Here is a 20,552-nt window from a genome sequence, read left to right as displayed (position 1 = left end):
TAGTTCTATTTCAAATGTACTCATCTTTGGTTATAAAGAAAACCAGAATCCATGAAACTGTTACTGAATTGTACCCTTGGAATATTAACACTAGTTGATTCTTTTACCCTGCAGATGATTTTACACAAACAAATACGGGCATGAACCCACCTAGAGGCGCCCAGACCCTTACAAACATTGCCTCAGCGACAGCGTGTGCCAGCCAATGTCGCCAGAACTCCAAGTTCCCATGTCAGGGCTTTTATTACTGTGCCTCTGGGTCAACCTGTGTATTGAGACCGACCCACGCCGACTCCAGTACCTCTACCAACAGTGCATTGTTATGTGACCACTACTCAAGTATAGTGCATATATTATATAAAGCGAACCCAGATTTTATATAAAGATAAGTAAAAGTCACATTAAAGTTTTAACGGAATGCTTGATAGTAATTTACGTGGGTAGATGTACGTTGTCTTAATTGAAGAAATTATAATTTGAATTCACAGGAATTCACAGGAAGATCATAAAACCGTAAACATAATGAAATTAGAACCACAGTAATATTTTTTTTAATTTACAGTAATGTTTGTACACAAATCTGAAATCATACGTTCCTTTTTGGGGCATAATTTGCGGACACGCATGACATGCAAGATTAATATTGAGTAAGCTTGAACATTTATGTGTATTTGAAGCTTGGTTGTACGCAAGATTGCATTTTCAGGAACCCCCTGTTCCAGCAATCCAAAAAAGCCGCAAAATCCCTTAAAACAATAAACGGATTTCATCCTTCATATTATATTGATAATATATTCATATTATATTGATAATATATACATGTACTTTTATTTTTTAAAGATTTGTTTTGCTTTGTTTCACCCAGTTTTAATCTAAAACTAATCTGTATCTTTTTGCAAATGAAGTGAAAATCTGTTGCACTATGAATCTTTATCTGTTCTTTTAAAAAATGCCACTTTTCTACGAACAGGAACTGTAAATTCGACATCCACTGTGCAACCACCAACTGACGTCATAGTATCGAAGATTTCCAATTCAATCTACGATGGCTTAATACAAGTGCCCGTTAATTATGGAAGTGCAATTTACGTAAGTGATATACATGTACATTGTAAATGCATGTAAATGTAAAAACAACTACTAGGACATATATTAGTATTTCTCTTCAAGAAATATGGACAGCTGCAACAGAAAGTTGGCTAAGTATTTCGTATTCTGAAATCCTAGAATGACATAAACTGATTAAGAACATTTCATAACATGCCATGCTACAGATAGTTTTGGTAAGAAGTGGTTTTTTGTTTATAATTTCAGACATTTAACGCAACGAATATTAGGACACGTATTCTAAGAAACGGAAGACCAAGTGAATCAAGTAATTTATTGATACAACTGATGCATAGATAGTGTTCATACTTTTTTCAAATTGGTTGTAAAAGATCTTTTGGGAGATAATTTCTGAAACTTAAAATATAAATTGATATGTGAAATCAAAATGTACTGGATCAGATTGTCGTGAAATAGTTTAAATCTTTAGAAAAAAAGCATTATAATGTATTTCCCCTCTGTTTTAGATCTACTTCTGACACATTTCTACATCTATCGCCAATACTTTATTTTTACCAATACCGACACTTCCATTGCTGGGTTGTCGGTTGAGGACTGCGCGCGCCGCTGTATAAACAACATGGAGTACGAGTGCCTATCGTTTAGTTACTGTTTTGACCTTGGTGATTGCTTCCTTAGCCACGTCCATGCGGACAACTCCTCTGGAATTGTACAACGTCAGGAATACTGTGATTTGTACTCACGTAAGTCACGTTATTCAAATCCCCTTATCTGGAAAATTCAATAATTGAAGTCTCTGGACTTTCTAAGATTTTGATTAAGATCCATTTTAACAAGGCCTTGTACTTTCGATAGGACGTAACGATCTTATATTTTGGCATTTTCGTATAAAATTACCCTGGTTTAAGCAAAACATGCACCGATTGCGTAGTTAAAGCTCAAAAGCCAGTCAAATCTTGTTGATTTCAAAGAGCTATGGCTGAGTAGTCAACAATGAAATAGACAGACCTACGTCACTTTGCTGTTTGATAACTACCCAAGTCCAAGCTCGTGATAAAATGGATCTTCTTACTTTTCACAGGTTATTTTCTTGATCAGTACACAGAATCCTCTGGTTTGACGTATTCAGTAAAGGCTGACGCAACACTCCCCAATGTGCCATCCGCAAACCTTTGTGCAAAGCTTTGCTCACAATATACTGCATTTCAGTGCAAATCTTTTGAATACTGTACAAGTACCAAAAACTGTCTCCTGTTGAAGATGCATGAACTTGATATGGTGGGAAAAACAGCTTCAAAGAGTCTTACATGCTCCTTTTACAGCAGTGAGTATATGTAGATAAGGAAATGACTATACTTGCCTTTTCAGTGTTCTTCTCGTGTATACCAAACACATTGCCAAACTTGGTCTGACAGTTCTTCGATATATTTCTTCTTTTATTTTTTAGAGAACTATTTCTATGACTTCAAGTTGTTAAAAAGGATGACAATATCGTTTACAAACGTTGTGGAATTTTCGAATATCACCAGTTCCCAGTGCGCCAAACTATGTGTGGAACAGGAAGGAGCAGCCTGCAGGAGCTTTGCATATTGCAATATGACGTCATTGTGTAGACTGACATCATCTCATCCGTTTCAGTCTGGAAACGCTGTTTCTAAGAGCGACATGTGTGACTTATATTCAAGTAAGGTTTTGCGAATAAAACTTGTATTCAGATTTTTGCAATTTTTAAAAATGATTGATTGTTGTTATCAAAAAGCCATGATTGTGCTTCACGTAAATTACTGTGTAATGAGCATACACATAATTAATTCTACGTGATACATGTAATTTTTGAATTCCAACAAAAATATTTATGATATGGATGGTGTTTTACATGAATCAAGCTCTCAACATACAATATTTTCCCCTTTTATTAATTGTTTGTAGGAAATTTTTACCAGCCGTCATCGTATTCTCAACCAAGTAAAATTCAAGGCAGGAGGTCAAGCCAACCTAATAATGGCTATAGCGGAGGTACTAGACTGCAGTTATTGAACAAAATTTTACTGTTTGAGAATAATTCTTTAAATTTTTTAGCTTAAAAAATTCATAGTATCCTAAGATTTCCTTGTCTAATTTTTTTTTAATTTTCTTTGCTTTAGGCTCATTGGCCGGAGCATCTATAGCTCTATTTATCGTTGGGTTGGCGATTGGTGTGGGCGGCATATACTTGTATAGATACAGAAAAGAAAGGCAAGCCACTGATAACATTGATCTAGTTCAACAATTTGGTGAAAATCCGAATTATAACAATTTAGAGTCTGAGAATTATGACGAAAACACGCAAGACAGTGAAAGGAATACTTGATGTAGCCCGACTCTAGCATCAAGCTAATTTTATCAAAATAACTTTTGAGAGTTATTTAATTTGAGAGAGAGAGAGAGAGAGAGAGAGAGAGAGAGAGAGAGAGAGAGAGAGAGAGAGAGAGAGAGTGGGAGAGAGAGAGAGAGAGAGAGTATGTGTTTTTGTGTGAGAAGTTGTGTGTTTTGCCCTTGAATTGTATTTACGATTTTCAATTTTATAAACATTTGCATTTTTGAAACTTATAAAATTAAACAGTAAAACGTGATGTTATTTTTCATTGAATAAAGTAGAGTTTCTGGTTTTTTAAATTTTGCTTTGTTTTGTTTTAATGTTGCGTATGTGTTCTTTTTAATTTTTTAATTTTTATAAGACGTCCTTGCTTGAGCAGAATTTCTGAATATTTCGACAAATTGCCGGTGTTACTATAAAATGGTGGTACTATAAGAAAAAAAATTATGAATAAAAAGCAATCGTTAAATATATAAAAGTAAAATGGAAAAAGAGTTGTAGAGTGTCGATCTGTTGAGCGAATTAGCCCGTAGGCCTCTTGTAAGATAAAAGGAACAAGTCATGAGCATATAATAATCAAGTTTTGAATCACTGACGATTCGACAGATCGATATTTTTATGTCATAAGAGATTCTAAAAATTCCGAAAGGTATCCGTAAATTTACTAAAGGAGGCTGGGGGGTCCAAAAAAATTGTCTCCAAATTTCACCAAATTTGCAGAAATGTCTCATATACTCTTAATTTACATTTTAATGTGAAAGACCACATCACAATCATCGTTAATTTTATCATTTATTGCATCTGAAACAATTGCACATTATGTAAAAAAAAAATATATGAAAAATATATGAAAAATTATTTAAGGCTTAAAAAAGATACCAATACCATCACTAAAAATAAACACAATAACAAAAACTTAACATTATTTGTTATAAAGAAAAATTTTACAATTTTACCAAAAAATATATTTGACACACAAATGCAAATACGTAAAGAAAAAAAAAGTAGCCACAAAATTATTTCCAAATTTTAACAGGATAATAATCATTACATATGTAATAAAGATTGAGCATTAAAAAAGATTTTTGATGGTGAAATTAAAAAATAAAATAAAAAGAAAGAAAATATTTGAACAAAATATTTGGAGTTTTACAAGTTACCTCCCTTTGAATAGTAAAACAGCTAAAATGATTTTTTGGCATCTTGTATCCCTTGGTTACCATCAATTGACTCTTTAAATCATGCTTCAGTACCATCATATCCATTTTTTTCAAAAAACAATTTCAGTACGATGTAAGAGTTATAGAACATTAAAGTGAAAATCTTTTTTGTGTAGAGATAAAAACGCTTTAATATGGCAGCCACCCCCAGCCTCGTTTTAAGATTTATAGGATAGAATTATTTTTTGATTTAGGAGAGTATCAGTGAACTAAAAGAATTACCAGAGATTTATGATATTTGCCATCAGATATGTTAAGCATATTACAATTGGAATATTTGGATGAGTAATACAATATATATATTTCATATTACTCTATTCAATAAAACTAATATTACTGCGTAATCAACAGAGGTTACATGATACATAACTTTTCTCTCATCCAATGACTTGTTTCGTACATGAATAAATTGCACCAATTGTAGGATTCTTTTATTTAGACAGAAAAATTGCGATAACAACATAAATTAATAATCTTTTTTAATTATACAATGCTCTAAGGAAATATCATACAATAAACTATGACTAAAGTGGTAAACATGAAACTTGACTTTTTTTGCCGTTCACTCATAGATCTAATAAATCAATTTGCTGATTTAAAAAAAAATATGTTTGTTTGCCCCATATTCCCTTAAAATTATGATTTAAAGAAATAAGTATCATTTTTTTTGAAAGTGTTTATTTTGATCACAAATGGTCTAATAACCTACCTTTAAACATCTATTTTTGTTCCAAGAATTAAATGACAGAAAAGAATTAAATGAAAGCAGAACAGTGTTTCATACTGTGCCATTTTCTCCGCAACAAACAGTACAGTTTCACACCATCAAATCAGAATACAATTAAAATCGGTCGTACTTCATACCATCGTGTCTCTTCTTACTTAACACATTTCCAGCGTGCCTTTGAATTTCATACATTGCTAGGCAACGAAAAGTAAAACATTGTTATTTGTAAGCGACATGAATTTGGACCCACTGAGGATAGGCAGGGTTTACCTGTGAAAGACTTTTTAATACAGAGGTGTGGTTAAAGTAGAAAAAAATTATATCGATTCTAATTTTTAGTATTTAAGATATATACTTCATAGAAACTTAAGCCAGTATTACTGAAAAGGAAAACGCCTGTCGAAGATATGTCTCTCAGCTTTTGTATTTTTGGAGTCTTTCTCAACGCTTGCATCATTTTAGTCGAATCAGGTATAATATCATAATTCTCACAAATAAGTTAATAGGTGCATTTCCCCCATAATATTATTAGTTTTCATTATGTAATTTCATACTCCATGTCTTTGAGGAAGAAGATTACTATAATATGTAAATTTAAAATCTAATATAGAATAGTATTGACATTCTTACATATAGAGTGAATTGATGCCGATGATAATAATGGCGTGATAATTATGATTGTGACCATCAAGTTCCTTCTACTTTGATCATTGTTGCAAGTTTTTTCAGGCGCCGAACACCAGGCATGCCCAGTTGGGTTTCCGGGTACTGTTAAGCATGCTCTTTCTCGTAAAATCAAAACGACTGATTTTCTCTGCGAGAAGGATTCCGATTGCCCTAACGGTAAATGCTGTGGGATTTTAGGAGGAAACATGTGCATTTATTTGCATGGTAAGGACATCGTTGGTAATGCCAAACATGTCAAAGATTCAGTGTTATGCTTCTCAAACCAACATTATAACAGTTTTTAAAACTATTTTTAAAATACACTTAATGTATTTTTAACAGATAAAAAGACAAATGAGCCCCGGTCAATGGACCTACGATCCAAGTTGTCAAAAATCTTAAACTTGTCGGAGTGGGAGAATTCTCAGACAAATAAAAGTGAGAACTGGCATAAGGGGCGTATGGAGAAGGCGTTGCGATCCGGGACAAGTTATAAATGTTTTGATAAAATTGGCAGAAAAATAAGGAGCTGTTCCAATGGTTTCCGGTGGAGACATATACTTTTCCTATTCTGTTCTGGTGGATTGTGTGTCGTCGTTGGTTTAGCCGGGCTGATGATTTAGTAAGTCATTATACAGCCAAGGGATTGATTTTACATTGCAATTTTCTTAATTGAACGGATTTTATTTTTCGTTTCAAGAAAAATATGCATCGAAATAACGTTTCAGTTAATTTTATGTGTATTTTCGTTTTTAAGCTTTCTTTTTCTTTTTTAAACAGTCAGAAGAAAAAAGGCAATACTAAATCAAACCCCAACAAAAAATTGAGGAAACAAAATATGGCAACTGCCGTCCACGACCAAAATCCTGTATACGTAATGAGGGTCGGAAAAGGCATGAAAGTATTCCTTAATATGGAAGACCTCGCGGGAAAACAAGCAAATCCACGCAACCGCCCAAGTGACGTTACAAATGTGCAACTGCATGATCAAGAAAGGGAGAGAACTGCATCAATTTAGTATAGATATTGTGTTGTTTTAACCATTTTTTGTTACATAATGTTGTATCATGAGAGACTGAGAGAGAGAGAGAGAGAGAGAGAGAGAGAGAGAGAGAGAGTCAATGAGTTAATTTATTACATATTAACTAATTAGTAATCAATATATGGTTCATTATAATTTTATTTTAATATATGTCCTTTCAATGACTGCATCTCGGATTTTAAAAGGCATGTATAAACAATAAGGATAGTTTTTGGGAGTTGATTTTAATCAACTCTCCTATGCAGTTACTCTGGCAAACCGAAAGTGAAACAGTGTTTGGACCTAAGCACAAATCATCACCACTGACAAGACGTAGATCTTGAAAATAATAGATAAATTCGGTGTACTGTATGTTGTACCATTGTTTTTCAAAAGAAACGTATTTATAAATACCTTGAAAATAGTCAGATTTTATATAGTACGAACAATTTAATTGTTTTTTGTAGTTGCATGTATTCCTACGCCAGAGTTCAAAACCAGACGCTCGGCTGTCTCCGTAAATCACCGACAAGCAGAGAGTCTCTCTTGGTAGTCGGAGATTAACGGAGACAGCCGAGCGTCTGGTTGAACAAGACTAGAGCTCAATATTGCTTGGATCCAGACGTGTACAATTTTTAGAAACATTTCATTAATTACTGATACAGTTTAATGGAATTAATTTTATCTTTAATATCTTTAAATATCACACAACATGATTCATACGGGATTTTCTGAAAATTCTTGTCGGAAAAGTTCGAGAATTCATATTATAAAAATGTAAAAAAAAAATTAAATGTAAAACGTAATTCAAATACAGATTAGAAACTAATTGCCAGGCAAAATAACATATCGTTGATTTTAAAATTGATAATTATCAATAAGATCAACTCCCGACAGTACTTCAGTACTTTGATTGTAGTTTGTACTTTGTAGTCATATACAGTTGTATATTCTTACCCCATAGTTAAATAAGACTGGTTCGCTGTCATTGATTACTAACGCGCTATTTCTACAGCAGTTGTGCCTAGAATCAAGGGTAGACTATCCAAACTAAAGCAGTACTGGCGTGGACAACACTTATTATTTGTTTGTTACAAACTTTCTTGGATTCAATTTTTATGAGTTTTCCGTCCTTAGCTAGGAATTCTTGTGGGAAAAGCACGAGAATTCTAATAGAAAAAATTGCGTAATTATTTAAATACAAGCTGAGAATCTATTTCCATGCAAAATAACATAAATAATAATCAATAATCAACTTTCGTCAGCACTTCAGTACTTTGATTGATAAAATAATATTTGAAGAATACCGTTTTTAGAATTGGAATATTTCAAACTTGTCTACATGTGAAAATATTTATTTACTTTGCACCTAATGATAAGAAAAAAAAACCCTATATACAATGTGTTTATCAGTTTAACGATATCACATGGTACGTTAGTAGCGTTATAAACAGATATGGTGTCGATGTCATATTTATTAATTTTATCAAAATTAAATTTTACACTGTGAAAGCTTTTTACAATTGAATTTAGACAATCAACTAAAAATATGTGCAAGTGTTTAATTTTATGATTAACTTTTATCACCTTCACATTAAAATTAATTCTTAAGTGTGAAATGTCAATTTTGTACGTCAGAATCGGCACGAAAACCTTAACGATTTTTATAACATGCCTTAAACACCCCTGCGAATGTTATTGTCATTTAAATTTTAGACCACGTGGTTTTATTTGACACTTTCTGTTTCGCAGTAAAAATCGTGCCTCGTGTTTATAGTCTATTTTAGAGAATCTAGGTATACTTGTAGTCAAATATAAATTCTAGAGGTTTATTGATTTTAAACTTTATCTTCATTAATTGGTGGATAAAATGTGTTCTAGAAATAAACACAACAATACAAAAAATAGTTTTTTTTCTCTGCTGTTGCGACAATAAACATGCGTAGTAGAGATCCCCTCTAAGAATTAATTTTCGATCCGCGCCTGACCTAGTAATAAAATAATAGTGAAACAGACTGTACTATTTTATGCAGAATGTTCCTTGAAAATGGCTCGATACAATAAGTTTTTATGCAAAACATTCACCCATTAATTTTTTTAAAAAATTGGTATTGCACACCACAAGCATCAAACATGGCTATGATTTTATTAAGCAACCTAATTTTTATATCATTAACCACTCTACACGTGGTTGAACACGAACGATAACTCTGTTCTGATTATCATCGTTTGATTTAAAAAAAACCGCTAGATGGTGAAATAAGACATACATCTTAAAAGATATTGATGTTTTAACATAAATCAAAGTAGAATATGATATGAAAATCGATCAGTACTTATGTATTTTGAGAATATTATCCGAACACTTATACATCCGGTCAAAATTTCACTGGAACTGAACAAATCTCAGTGAAGTCTCGTGAACTTTCATTCGAGCACCTCTGGATTTATTACATACTTAGCAACAATAAAGAAAACATTCCGAACACATTCGCAGGGGTGTTAAAGTAGTTCTTGTATGCACGTCCTTTTTTTTTTTTTATCTTGGCTTATAATATTTGGCGAGAATCTTAGATTTGATAATAATTATTATTAATTGTTTGACTCCATTGAATTATAATTGAATTATAATGAAATAAAGTTTCTTGTATCTTTGTCAATTTAAGCTTTATTAAACGAATTTGTCTTCATAGGCGGGGGTCATCACGATTTCTTCTATCTCCATACGATAATTAATGAGGACACCCACTTTTATACTGACTTCATACATAGTCAGCGCATGTTTGTCTTTTGTTCTCCGTTTAACAGTAGTTGTATATTTGCATTATCAAAGTTTGTAACCAAGGGCTGATGCATGTTGAACATTGGGCGCGCTTGATTTTACCAAAAGGTGTACACCGTGTACACTTTTGTAAATCAAGTGCAAAGGTAGCGTGTAGCGTTTAGGTGTACACCGGGTGTACACTTTTCTACATCGAGTCAGGGGCATGTGTTGTTGGGTGTAGCTCACTGAACCAATATGGAGGACGAATGTTATGATGGAAACTTGGAAAATGATTTTTAAAATAATGTAACGGATTAGAAGTCGCATAAAAGTTGTGGTTTGTATGAAAGCCATTTGAAATGTGTTTATTTTATTGCATTTATATCACAAAAAAAACTATTAATTGTCGCAGAATAGCAGATTCTTTGTTAAAACTGCACCCTTTTCCGTCATATTCATTCTTAACTTCCCTATGCCATGTACACTACACCATTGAAGTGGACTTGATATACAATACAAAATTTTTACACCGGTGTATACCGGTGTACACCAAGTTAAGCTTAATCAAGCGTGCCCATTATAATTCACCACGTGATTTCTCACCTCAGGAAACTTTGTGAATACAAAATTCCATCACGTGACGTGTAAGGTAGAATGTTATGTGCTAACTAGGACAATATTTTTCAAACTCGTTTAGCTGCAGGTCTGTAGCTCCCGGTCTGAAAAAATTCGGATGGACGACCTGGGAGCTACAGTGCCTTCCATACTAAAAATCTGCAATTAACGGCGCACAAATATTTGCGCTAGTTTTGGACTGATTAACCTTAATTATTTCCAAACACATTCTATACAGATATTTGACTCCAAAAAATTCCTTGGACACTTTACTAAAGATATCGTCACTTTACTTGCCTTTGATATTCTTTAAAACACCATCACCATTCACCAGCCCCGTAATGTGAAGTGGTGCAGTTTGTTTACATGTAAAAATGGCGACTCTCGATCTCGACTTGAATTTAACTTTCTTCAATTTCTGAGGTCGGTTAACGTGTTTAAAAGAAAGTTTGAGGCAAGTAAAGTACCGATATCAGTAGTAAATTGACTGAAGAATTTAATGGTACTAATGTTTTCCACAGAATTTGTGTAAAAATAAGGTTAATTAGTCTAAAACATTTTTGTGCGTCGTAAATTGCAGATTTTTACTGTGGGAGGCACTGTAGCTCCCAGGTCGTCCATCCGAATTTTTTCAGACCGGGAGCTACAGACCTGCAGCTATAAGTTGTCAAGCATTGATTTAAAGTCTTCTACATGTATATACTTACATGGGCATGGTCTAATTCATGCGCGGATCTAGAGGGGGGGTCGGGGGGGGGGGGTCCCGACCCCCCCTGGAAAATGAAAATTTATTAAATTTACATAGTAAAATTATCGCGAAAATATGCCTCGGACCCCCCCTGTCAAACACAATTATCCTTCGGACCCCCCCTGGAAAAATTTTCTGGATCCGCGCATGGTCTAATTGTTGAAGCGATAGTATTAGTATACTTGTACCATATAGACTAGATAGGGTTATGGTGAAAGAGTGATCACATAATGTTTTATACATGGCATTGTCATTAATGCTAGTCTAATTTTAGTACAATTCTGATAATGTCAGCTCCACCTCTCATGCATATTAATATCAATCTTATGTTTGATCAAGGGCATATACGCGAAAATTCTCCTTTTTCGAAAGTTGTAAGGAGAAAAAAGTAGAATGAGCTTTTTGTATCACAGTCTAAAATCTTAATAGATATTGCAAATTGACTAGACTCTTTAAAAAATTAACAAAAGTGATATTAGGTTAAGAAATACACGCAACAGAAGCGACCGAAAAGGGCCCAAAACAGGGCGTTACGTGCAGTCATCCTTTGATCAAATGTTCACTAAATTAAGATGCAAGGAAATAAAAATATCATATTTACCTTTTTTTCTTATTATTGTACAATTTGGCATAGAAATATAGAAATCAAATTTAGAATTTAACAAAGACTATATTTTTTGGCAGAAAATTGGCGTAGAAAATTATCACGATTTGTAATTCAATATTACTGTAATTTTATGAGCTTATTTAGCATTTTTGAAAAATAACATTAATTAAGGAATAAGGAATCATTCTTTGGGTACTAAGAGTTGATAATTTTGGTCGAGGCGTGGTCAAATCGAATCAATCTCGAAGGTTTTTATGATAGATTTGATCACGCCTCGACTCAAATTATCACCTCATAATACTAGTTTTAAAGAATGATTCCTTATTATATTTAAATAATTTTTCAGCAACTGTACAATTAATCATTGGAATATTGATATATTTATGATGATTTTCATTTCTTTTAATTATGCAAACCCCGCTTGCAACCCAACAATACGTCATGTAAACTTTAATTGGAATGTACATTACATGTACAAAGACAATTCGTAGTGTTTTCACAAAGACTGTTAAAATGTCAGTGGCACTAAAAAATTTAAATATTGCAGGATACTTCAACTAATGTGAATTAATAATACGATACTTGAGTTAAAATATGTTTTTAAAATATGATTCTCCCATATCAAACATATCAAGGGCTAGCGCGTTGTTACACTTTTGCAAATGGCCCTATCGGGACACCATACACATTGCAAACGAATAAATTACGCTTGGAACTTTAAGTATTAAAAGCCAGGAACAATAGATAAAGTGTACATGAATGGTTTTCATCAAAAATTGATATTTTGGTCTTAATCTTACGAAAGCCCATTGAGCTCATTTTCGTAGGTTAATTTTTTTTTCGATAAACGCGAAACTTTCGCGATATAACGCGTTAGTGTCGCGAATAAACGCGAAACTTGCGCGAAGAAACGCAAAATTTTCGCGATATAACGCGTTAGTTTCGCAAATAAAAGCGTAACTTTCGCGAATTAACGCGAAACCATTATATAAATATCATCATTTCATACAAAACCCTTATGAAGAAAAACGATTGAAAACAAACACATTTTAAGTTTTATATCATAAAATACTTATTATTCATTATTATTATGATATCCGTGTTACGTTGATTTATGAAGAAAAAATTATCTTTTTTGCATATAGATAATAATAAATCTGATAAAACTTTATAATATTTTTATATGTTATATGTCCAAGATAGATAATAAGTTTGAGCATCATATTACAATTTTCATTTGTTTGCCGACCCTGTGTTCGAACTGATTATCTTAAAAATTTTAATTCACAGCTTGACTTATCTTTCTGATATTAAACTAGACGTTAACTATGTCGCGGCGATATAACATATATTATAACGTTTTAAACAATGATATCCTTTAAATTCTTGAATGATACTTAATAAAACGTTTAATTCGAATTAAAATTGTTATATGAATAAAATATGTTGCTGCCTCATTTTCAATAATACAGCGCCCATTAGAATGTGAGAAGCGCGATGCATTGTGTCCTTTGAAAATCAGTACTAAGATTTTAAAGATTTCCTACGTTTGAAGTTATGTTAATTTGTATATGGTTAAATCTAATTTATTTACATCTTTATATAATATCATTTTGTTTTATTCAAATTAGCATATTTGTTTTCAGTAATTATTCTTCAAAGGGGTTCTTTTATGAAATAACAATATTTATATTTAAGTTTCGCGTTTATTCGCAAAAATTTTGCGTTTATTCGCGAAAATAACGCGTTATATCGCGTAATTTTCGCGTTTATTCGCGAAAGTTACGCGTTATATCGCGATAGCTACGAGTTTATTCGCGAAAGTTTCGCGTTATTTCGTGAAAAAAAAATTTTTTTTACCTACGAAAATGAGCTCAATGGGCTTTCGTACATTCTAATTATCAACGAAGCATTTTGTAATGAATAAAATATCTAGTAACATTTATTTCCTTACTTCGGTATGACAATCTATAACATGGATGATGAGCTTCGTCGTGCTTGGGACGGGGGGGGGGGGGGTCCCTAGTACTTAAAACTTCTTATTTCATTTTTGTTAAATGTAAATACAAGCTTATCAAAACCCCAAACAGTCCTCGTTTTATCGGCGCTATGTAATGGATCCCTTTAAAAATAGTTCCTCATTGTGTGAAGATCACGAATCCGTACCCTAGTAAGCTTGCTTCCTGTTCCATCTGGCTGCACATTCTGGATATACAGGTCGGGTACGTAAATTCCATTACCTACATATAAATATAAGCCGCAGCCGATCGTTAAATCCAGCAGACGACTCTCTACAGCCATGAAGCACACATTCTCGCTCCTCGTCGCTGTGGTCATTGTTGGGCTGTGTTATTCACAGGATCCAACTCCAGGTAATGAAATTTGTTATATTATTATTATTTATATTATATTATTTATATATTTATTTATAATAGTATTATTTTCATAATATTATATTATACAATATAAATTATAAACAAAAACAAAAATACGTATTTTATTTATTTATTTATCGATTTCCAGTAAAACACGCTGTAGAATGATAGTCTTATCATTTAAGATTTGAGTGACGTCCTTATATATACTATCGACATATCATTTGGCACTGTCGTCGAAACATAAGATCTACCCAGTATGTGTTCTTATTTCTTTTTATTTGATTGATTCCAGATCCTGCAAAGGGGAAATGTCCCCGAGAATTCTCGATGCTTGAGTATATGTTAAAACCTAAGCCATGCAGAGCAGAGAAACCATACTGTCCGGAGGGGCTGATGTGCTGTCCTTGTCCAAAGAGCGGCAAAAAATTCTGCATCAGGCCACGAATGGACGGTAAGTAGACTGGAACAAAGGCGTGTTTCTTGCATCACGTAAACTGAGATGAAATGACACCCATTCCAAATCCTCGGGACAAATATAACAAATAAATCTAAAGATCAAAATTCACTAGACTGACCTAAAGGCCATTTCAAAACATTGAAAGATTTGATTATTATCTAGAATTTCAAAACAACTTTTTCTTTTATCGTTATTGCTTAGGTGAGGAACTTTCGGCAGAGGAGGAGAAGTCATTTTGGGAAGAGATGAAGATGAAGCTCATGGGAAAGGAGGGAGAAGACTACGAATGCGATGACGATGATGATGATGATGACGATGACCATCACGAGAAAGAGGACAAAGTATTCGAGACGGACCGCTTTGCTGATGAGGAACATCATAAAAATCATCATAAAAAACATCGCATGAGGTGTCATCATCATAAAAGGATCCACAAAATCATGAAGATCGCTGCTCCTATCGTCGGATTGGTGGTTCTCATCACAATCGTCGCCATTGTTGCCTGGTATGTATAGTACTGAAGTATTCAAATGATTTTATTAATGAAGAATGTATATTCGATGAAAAAATAGAGACAACGTAATAATAATTTGTGTGTATTATTTCTTGTAGCTGCATTCGCCGACGAAGACAGCGCATGAGAAAAGCAGCAGAAGCTGCCAAGAAAAACACATACACCCCCGGAACTTTCGCCCCCGTTCCCGACAAATCGACCATGAAAGGGTTTCTGGGGCTCGACTTCTCCCCTGAAGTATTCGTAAAGTCTGACCCTCCCTATAAGAAACTGGAGGAGGAAAAGGATCGTATATAATGTCAAAACCTGACATTGATTTGACTTTTCTCGGTTCTGATTTTAAATTGTATGTTTATACTTAATGAAAGTAATTAAAGAAGGTCTTCATTACAACTGGAGCATCGAACCTTGAACTTGTACTTTTACTTTTTATTCAAGCTGAGATTAACATGAGGATTTGTAGACCCTAGGTGTCATTAACGAACAGGCGATCTAAACCCTGCAGGACAGGGTAGTTTGAGTACTTATTATGAAACAAGTGTACAGAATGACAAATAAAGTATGCCATAGTTTATATGTTTTGTCTATATTTTATTTAAGTGTAAGTGTTAAAAGGCGGGTTACCTTTTCAAGTCAAGGACACATGACATCAATGATGCCAAATCAACACTCTTTATAAGACCTTGACACTGGAGTAAATAATAGTTAAAGGAATTTTCTAGTGATTTATAATATCCAGAAAACAATTGAGTCGTAACTGGATGCGAGATCAATCTTGGCCGGGGTATCACTAAATAACTTAGTCCTTAAACTTTCAGCAGAATTGATGATCAACAGATTAATCATCTAGTTTTAGACACGATTTCTTCAGCAATAAACTATTAAGTAAATAAAAATTCCTGATGATTTATATTTAATATTTTAATATTTCTTATGTTTTTATACAAACTTCTTCTTCTAAAATAAAATTCATATAGCCCAAAATTAGCCACGACCACCAAGCCCCATTTAGATTTTCAATAAATAATTTATTTTTCATCATTAATTCATTTATGACCTTAATATGTTGCATTGTTGTTTTCAAAAGATGAAAATATTTTTAGCGCAATATATATTGTTACGATATGGTTGAAGAACACTAGCCTGAAACACGACAGGGCAAAACCCTCTTTTGTATAATTTAAGAGCATCTTTCACAATACAATTGCAATGTTTTTAAGTACTTATTTTTTATCAACTCCGTCACGTTTCTTGGATGACTGCCAAGAAAATGTTCAAGAAAATGTTCTAGATAATGCACTCGGTTTTACCGATTTGGCGAGTGGCAAATACACATTACGTACCTTTAAAAAAATCTTAAGTGTATTGATTCTGTCTGAATAAAATAAACATGCCATCCACACTTTATTTATTTTTGCAGGTATTGTGAAACATCATGCATATCGAGATTTGACACATAAAAACGGGGTTATTTCAAGGATAATGAAAATATATTGAGCCAATATCGATCTCTTTTCCCTTTAATTTTTTATTTGCAACTAATTATTTTCGTTGATGATCTGCCAATAATTCTGAAATGGATAGCTTCAGAGGGGTTTAAGGTATGTTTTTGAAATGAAGGTCCTCTTGATTTCCTGCGTTTTGGCTTTCGTTTTCGGAAATGTACAAGGTATGCTATATATTCTATTTAAATTACATTAAGATTTGTGTTTATTTCCTTATTTTATTTATGGTTATACTTTATTCTAAAGTCAGCTGACACCTCTCTCTCTCTCTCTCTCTCTCTCTCTCTCTCTCTCTCTCTCTCTCTCTGGTTATTATGTTATGAACTCATATTTTCAATCGTTTCTTTGTTATCGTTAAAGGAACAAATAACAATTACTTTTAACCCACATTTACAGCGAGCCGTAGAGAGAGATGTCCGTCCTCGGACAAGGTCCAGCTAATGGACCCGGATGAACTGAACAAAGCCCCCCTTTGTCTGAGTGATGGGGAGTGTGGACAGGAGGAGAAGTGTTGTAGAACTCCCAGCGGCCCGCGGTGTCTCGACACGGTGGACCAAGGTACATATAATCATATATGTAGAGAACTACACAGTATATATGTAGTGCGTTACATGATGAATTGAGTTATGTCATATAAAGCTTGATAAAGAATCACAAAGATCCATGTACAGAAACTAATATGACTGTGTTAAGAATCCGGTAAATTCAGATATTTGATATCGTTGTATATATTTAGAGAAAATAAACCATATGCTTTGATTCTGTTAATTGCATGCAGGTGTTGCAATGTGATTCTTTTTTCTTCTTCTAATTTTAACGATTGAATATAATACTAAATTTAAATTAAATCAAATTTTTATTTGAAAAAGAGAATGAAAATGTATTTCAAGTATTAAAAAAAATCATACTGTGCATTTAAACTATGAACGTTAAAATATATATGCTCTAATAAAACACAGACACATAAACTATCTTTAGAGCCTCTCGTTATTTTTTGACTAGACAAATATACGAAAAAAGATGACGACGACGATGATGATGATTGTGACGATGAAGAGAAAGGGTCCGACTACAAGAAGAGAAAATCAAAGTGCCACCGACATACCTACGTCCATCCTCTGATTATAACAGCCATCTTTCTTATAGTTGTGTTGTTTATCATTGTTATGTTGACGTGAGTATTCTAACTTTATGTAGTTTATATGAGAGATTGATGGTCGTGGCCATTAATAGGCTATCTTTACCTCCATTACACGGAGAGTTCTGTACAAACTTTAAAGACATGGGGAAAATGTTCAAATTTTTATGCTGTAAAATGTTTGGATTTTTCTTTACCATATGACAGTTAATTGCCAAAAAAGTCATTTTTCAAGTTTAGGGCAGACCTGTAAGGGGTTTGGTTAATAAATGTAATTGTATAGAGAAAGTTGACGTAGGGATCTTCCAATAACAAATATGGGCTTCTATGAAACTGGCTGTATTAAGTCAGAAACAAAATTAAATCGTTTTACATTGTATATCATTCTTTTTTACAGTTTTATCCGAAAGTTCTGTACACGTGCCCGCAGTAAAATAGGAAATTCTCGAACGGATCTAAATACAGTGAGTGGGGGAATGAAAGGTCGAGCTTCAGATTATACCGTCAAATCAAAGTCAACAGACGAGGATAAACCTTGTAAAAAGGAGAAAACCCCACACAACTGGATGGACACTTCTCCACCCCCTCCCTACTTCATGGCACCGTCCGCTCCTCCCGCTTATACCGTAGATCCGCCACCCAAATACAAACAAACTGCAAATCAGGACGAAAAAATTAGATATTGATTATTTTTTACGTCTTTATTTTTCACTTTTTCACTCTTACTTCTTTTGTGTTGAGAAATTATTTTTGAAAACATGTATCTGTCGATAATAAAAACGTGTTTTAATGGTGTTCACCGAGTAAAATAATTGCGAAAAGACACTTTGATCTTGACTTAATATGCGTTATGAAAGATTTTGCTAATCTGAAACTGTGTAACTGCTGGAATGATTATATATTTAATCAATAAAATGGCTTCTTTGTCCGTATGGAATATGAAGGTATAGCCAACGTGTAGAGGATAATTATATTTTACACACAAGGCTTTGCAATAATGCCATTTTTGCAAAGCTAGAGTATTGTGACATATGGTATTATAAAATTATTTTGCATGTGTATACTTATATAAATTACAAATCAAAGTATACTTTGCAACGTCTTCGTTACCGTATATTCTGGAAAACCATACATGTAATAATGTAAACTTCAGATACATTGTTAGAATTCCTAGAAAAGGCCATGCCTTGTTGTCTTATTGATTTTTGTTCACTACAGAAATATTAGAATAGAAAGACTAAATTGCAAAATAATGATTTCTATATTCATACATGTATCTAGAAAACGTTACTGACACATGATATCATATGAATAAAACACACGTGGGGTATTTGTGTAAACAATCCTTTGAAGTATGTACACAATGGTAATTCAATAATCAATATCTGGTAGAGCAAAATATAAAAAAAATATGTAGCTGATTTAGAGGTGGAATGTAAGCAAAGATAAAATATCAAAGTACTGAAAGTACTAATGGGATTTGCTTATAAACTGAAACGAAATTATTTGTTGAAGCAAATATAGTACACGTATTAGATTTCAAAGAGATTATTTTCGTTTTGGTTTTTTTTTAAAACACATTGTTTTGCGATGTATTATAAAAGTCCAGTGGAAGTGGATTTTTAGAACTTTGTTTACGTTCAATTTTACGAATATTTCACTGATTTTCTGACATTGTGTACGTCATAGCATTAATTATTTGAAGTAATACATGCGTTTGATTAATCTTCGTTATATCCAAAATCTAATAGAGAGCGGATCAAGAGAGGATATAGGGTGAGAATGATAGATATCTCATCATTAGCCCTCATAAAGCAACAATTATTCTGCTATGTACAGTGTATAAGACCAATCAGACTTATTATGCCAATCGTCAGAAACAAGCTTCTATTGGAACCACGAATTACATGTAATTTTACAAGCATCTCTACCTATCGTAAACACGCATTTTGTTGTCTGTAAGATGCCCTCGCTAGAGTGGAGACTTGTGTATAATGCATGGTCTATACAGTATATTGTGCCGCCCTAAATCCAAGAACCTGAATCAAAGGGGTTATGAATATTTTATTGCGGCAGAGGCCTTCTCGCTCTTTATAACCTATAGTTTGTCTGCGAGAATCCAAGGACTGAAAAAGGATATATTTTAAAAACGACCTTGGGGGGATATACATGTGTCTAAGCATTCTATGGAAGAATGTATGTTGTCATGTCCGTTATTATGTTTAATTGATAAGTAACTAACGACGAACGACGCCTATCGCAGGATTGACGACAGACAGCAATGGTTAAGCAAGTGCTACTGTGATCTTGAGAGAAATGCAAGACCTGGTACATGTTATTATTCATTATTACAGGCTAGATGAATTTAGGTGATAAAAATTTGAAATCACATGACAATGTATTCACAATGACTAAATTTTCGCGGAACATTTGTCCAATCGCGAATATAGTAAATTTAAACAACGTAAAGTATTCCAGTTTACAGTACTCAAATTTTAAGGAAAAATCAAGCTTTTATCCCCTTTTCTGAACCTGCATCATATTTCATAATATTATTGAACCCGCATTTAAATAATAAATGGATGCTTATCATACATTCAGTGGAATAACAAAGACTTCTTTGTATTCAACTATTACAACATCGATTTTTATCAAACTACCCAATAGATATAACCTCATTAAAAAGATTACGTGATTTTCCGAACAAGGACGATTCAAACGCCAATAAGCAGCATTATATGTGTAATCGATCAGTGTATAAAGAACTA

At 33.2% G+C, this 20,552-nt stretch overlaps 3 protein-coding genes and 1 long non-coding RNA gene across 4 annotated transcripts; all 4 read left to right on the top strand.

The window, feature by feature from the left end:
* Positions 1 to 119: 119 nt before the first annotated feature.
* On the top strand, positions 120 to 3,723 carry LOC136270203 (uncharacterized). Its single transcript, XM_066067084.1, has 8 exons — positions 120 to 339; positions 971 to 1,089; positions 1,315 to 1,375; positions 1,575 to 1,811; positions 2,150 to 2,392; positions 2,516 to 2,752; positions 2,998 to 3,084; positions 3,213 to 3,723. Exons 1-8 carry the CDS (start codon positions 141 to 143, stop codon positions 3,416 to 3,418), a joined length of 1,389 nt encoding a protein of 462 aa, XP_065923156.1. The 5' UTR covers positions 120 to 140; the 3' UTR covers positions 3,419 to 3,723.
* A 1,966-nt stretch (positions 3,724 to 5,689) lies between these two features.
* On the top strand, positions 5,690 to 9,576 carry LOC105326688 (uncharacterized). Its single transcript, XR_010707941.1, has 4 exons — positions 5,690 to 5,842; positions 6,101 to 6,262; positions 6,380 to 6,659; positions 6,818 to 9,576. It is a non-coding gene; the product is annotated as an uncharacterized lncRNA (long non-coding RNA).
* A 4,427-nt stretch (positions 9,577 to 14,003) lies between these two features.
* LOC105326687 (uncharacterized) lies at positions 14,004 to 15,715 on the top strand. The gene is made up of 4 exons (XM_011426849.4): positions 14,004 to 14,164; positions 14,463 to 14,621; positions 14,829 to 15,132; positions 15,240 to 15,715. Exons 1-4 carry the CDS (start codon positions 14,092 to 14,094, stop codon positions 15,436 to 15,438), a joined length of 735 nt encoding a protein of 244 aa, XP_011425151.3. The 5' UTR covers positions 14,004 to 14,091; the 3' UTR covers positions 15,439 to 15,715.
* Positions 15,716 to 16,563: 848 nt separating this feature from the next.
* Positions 16,564 to 18,712, top strand: LOC105322269 (uncharacterized). The gene is made up of 4 exons (XM_011420910.4): positions 16,564 to 16,810; positions 17,043 to 17,204; positions 17,649 to 17,820; positions 18,182 to 18,712. The coding sequence occupies exons 1-4, from the start codon at positions 16,756 to 16,758 to the stop codon at positions 18,468 to 18,470; spliced, it is 678 nt and encodes a 225-aa protein (XP_011419212.3). The 5' UTR covers positions 16,564 to 16,755; the 3' UTR covers positions 18,471 to 18,712.
* Positions 18,713 to 20,552: the final 1,840 nt, after the last annotated feature.

This window comes from Magallana gigas, chromosome 7 (genome assembly GCF_963853765.1).
Source record: "Magallana gigas chromosome 7, xbMagGiga1.1, whole genome shotgun sequence".
Classification (NCBI taxonomy): domain Eukaryota; kingdom Metazoa; phylum Mollusca; class Bivalvia; order Ostreida; family Ostreidae; genus Magallana; species Magallana gigas.
This window is presented reverse-complemented; position numbering and strand designations above follow the sequence as displayed.

Coding starts and splice junctions, on each gene's coding strand:
- LOC105322269 (XM_011420910.4), top strand. CDS start 16,756: ATGAAGGTCCTCTTGATTTCCTGCGTTTTGGCTTTCGTTTTCGGAAAT. Junction 16,811..17,042: donor CGTTTTCGGAAATGTACAAG/GTATGCTATATA, acceptor CCACATTTACAG/CGAGCCGTAGAGAGAGATGT. Junction 17,205..17,648: donor TCTCGACACGGTGGACCAAG/GTACATATAATC, acceptor TTTTTTGACTAG/ACAAATATACGAAAAAAGAT.
- LOC136270203 (XM_066067084.1), top strand. CDS start 141: ATGAACCCACCTAGAGGCGCCCAGACCCTTACAAACATTGCCTCAGCG. Junction 1,376..1,574: donor CGGAAGACCAAGTGAATCAA/GTAATTTATTGA, acceptor CCTCTGTTTTAG/ATCTACTTCTGACACATTTC. Junction 3,085..3,212: donor TAATAATGGCTATAGCGGAG/GTACTAGACTGC, acceptor TCTTTGCTTTAG/GCTCATTGGCCGGAGCATCT.
- LOC105326687 (XM_011426849.4), top strand. CDS start 14,092: ATGAAGCACACATTCTCGCTCCTCGTCGCTGTGGTCATTGTTGGGCTG. Junction 14,165..14,462: donor TTCACAGGATCCAACTCCAG/GTAATGAAATTT, acceptor GATTGATTCCAG/ATCCTGCAAAGGGGAAATGT. Junction 15,133..15,239: donor ATCGTCGCCATTGTTGCCTG/GTATGTATAGTA, acceptor TATTTCTTGTAG/CTGCATTCGCCGACGAAGAC.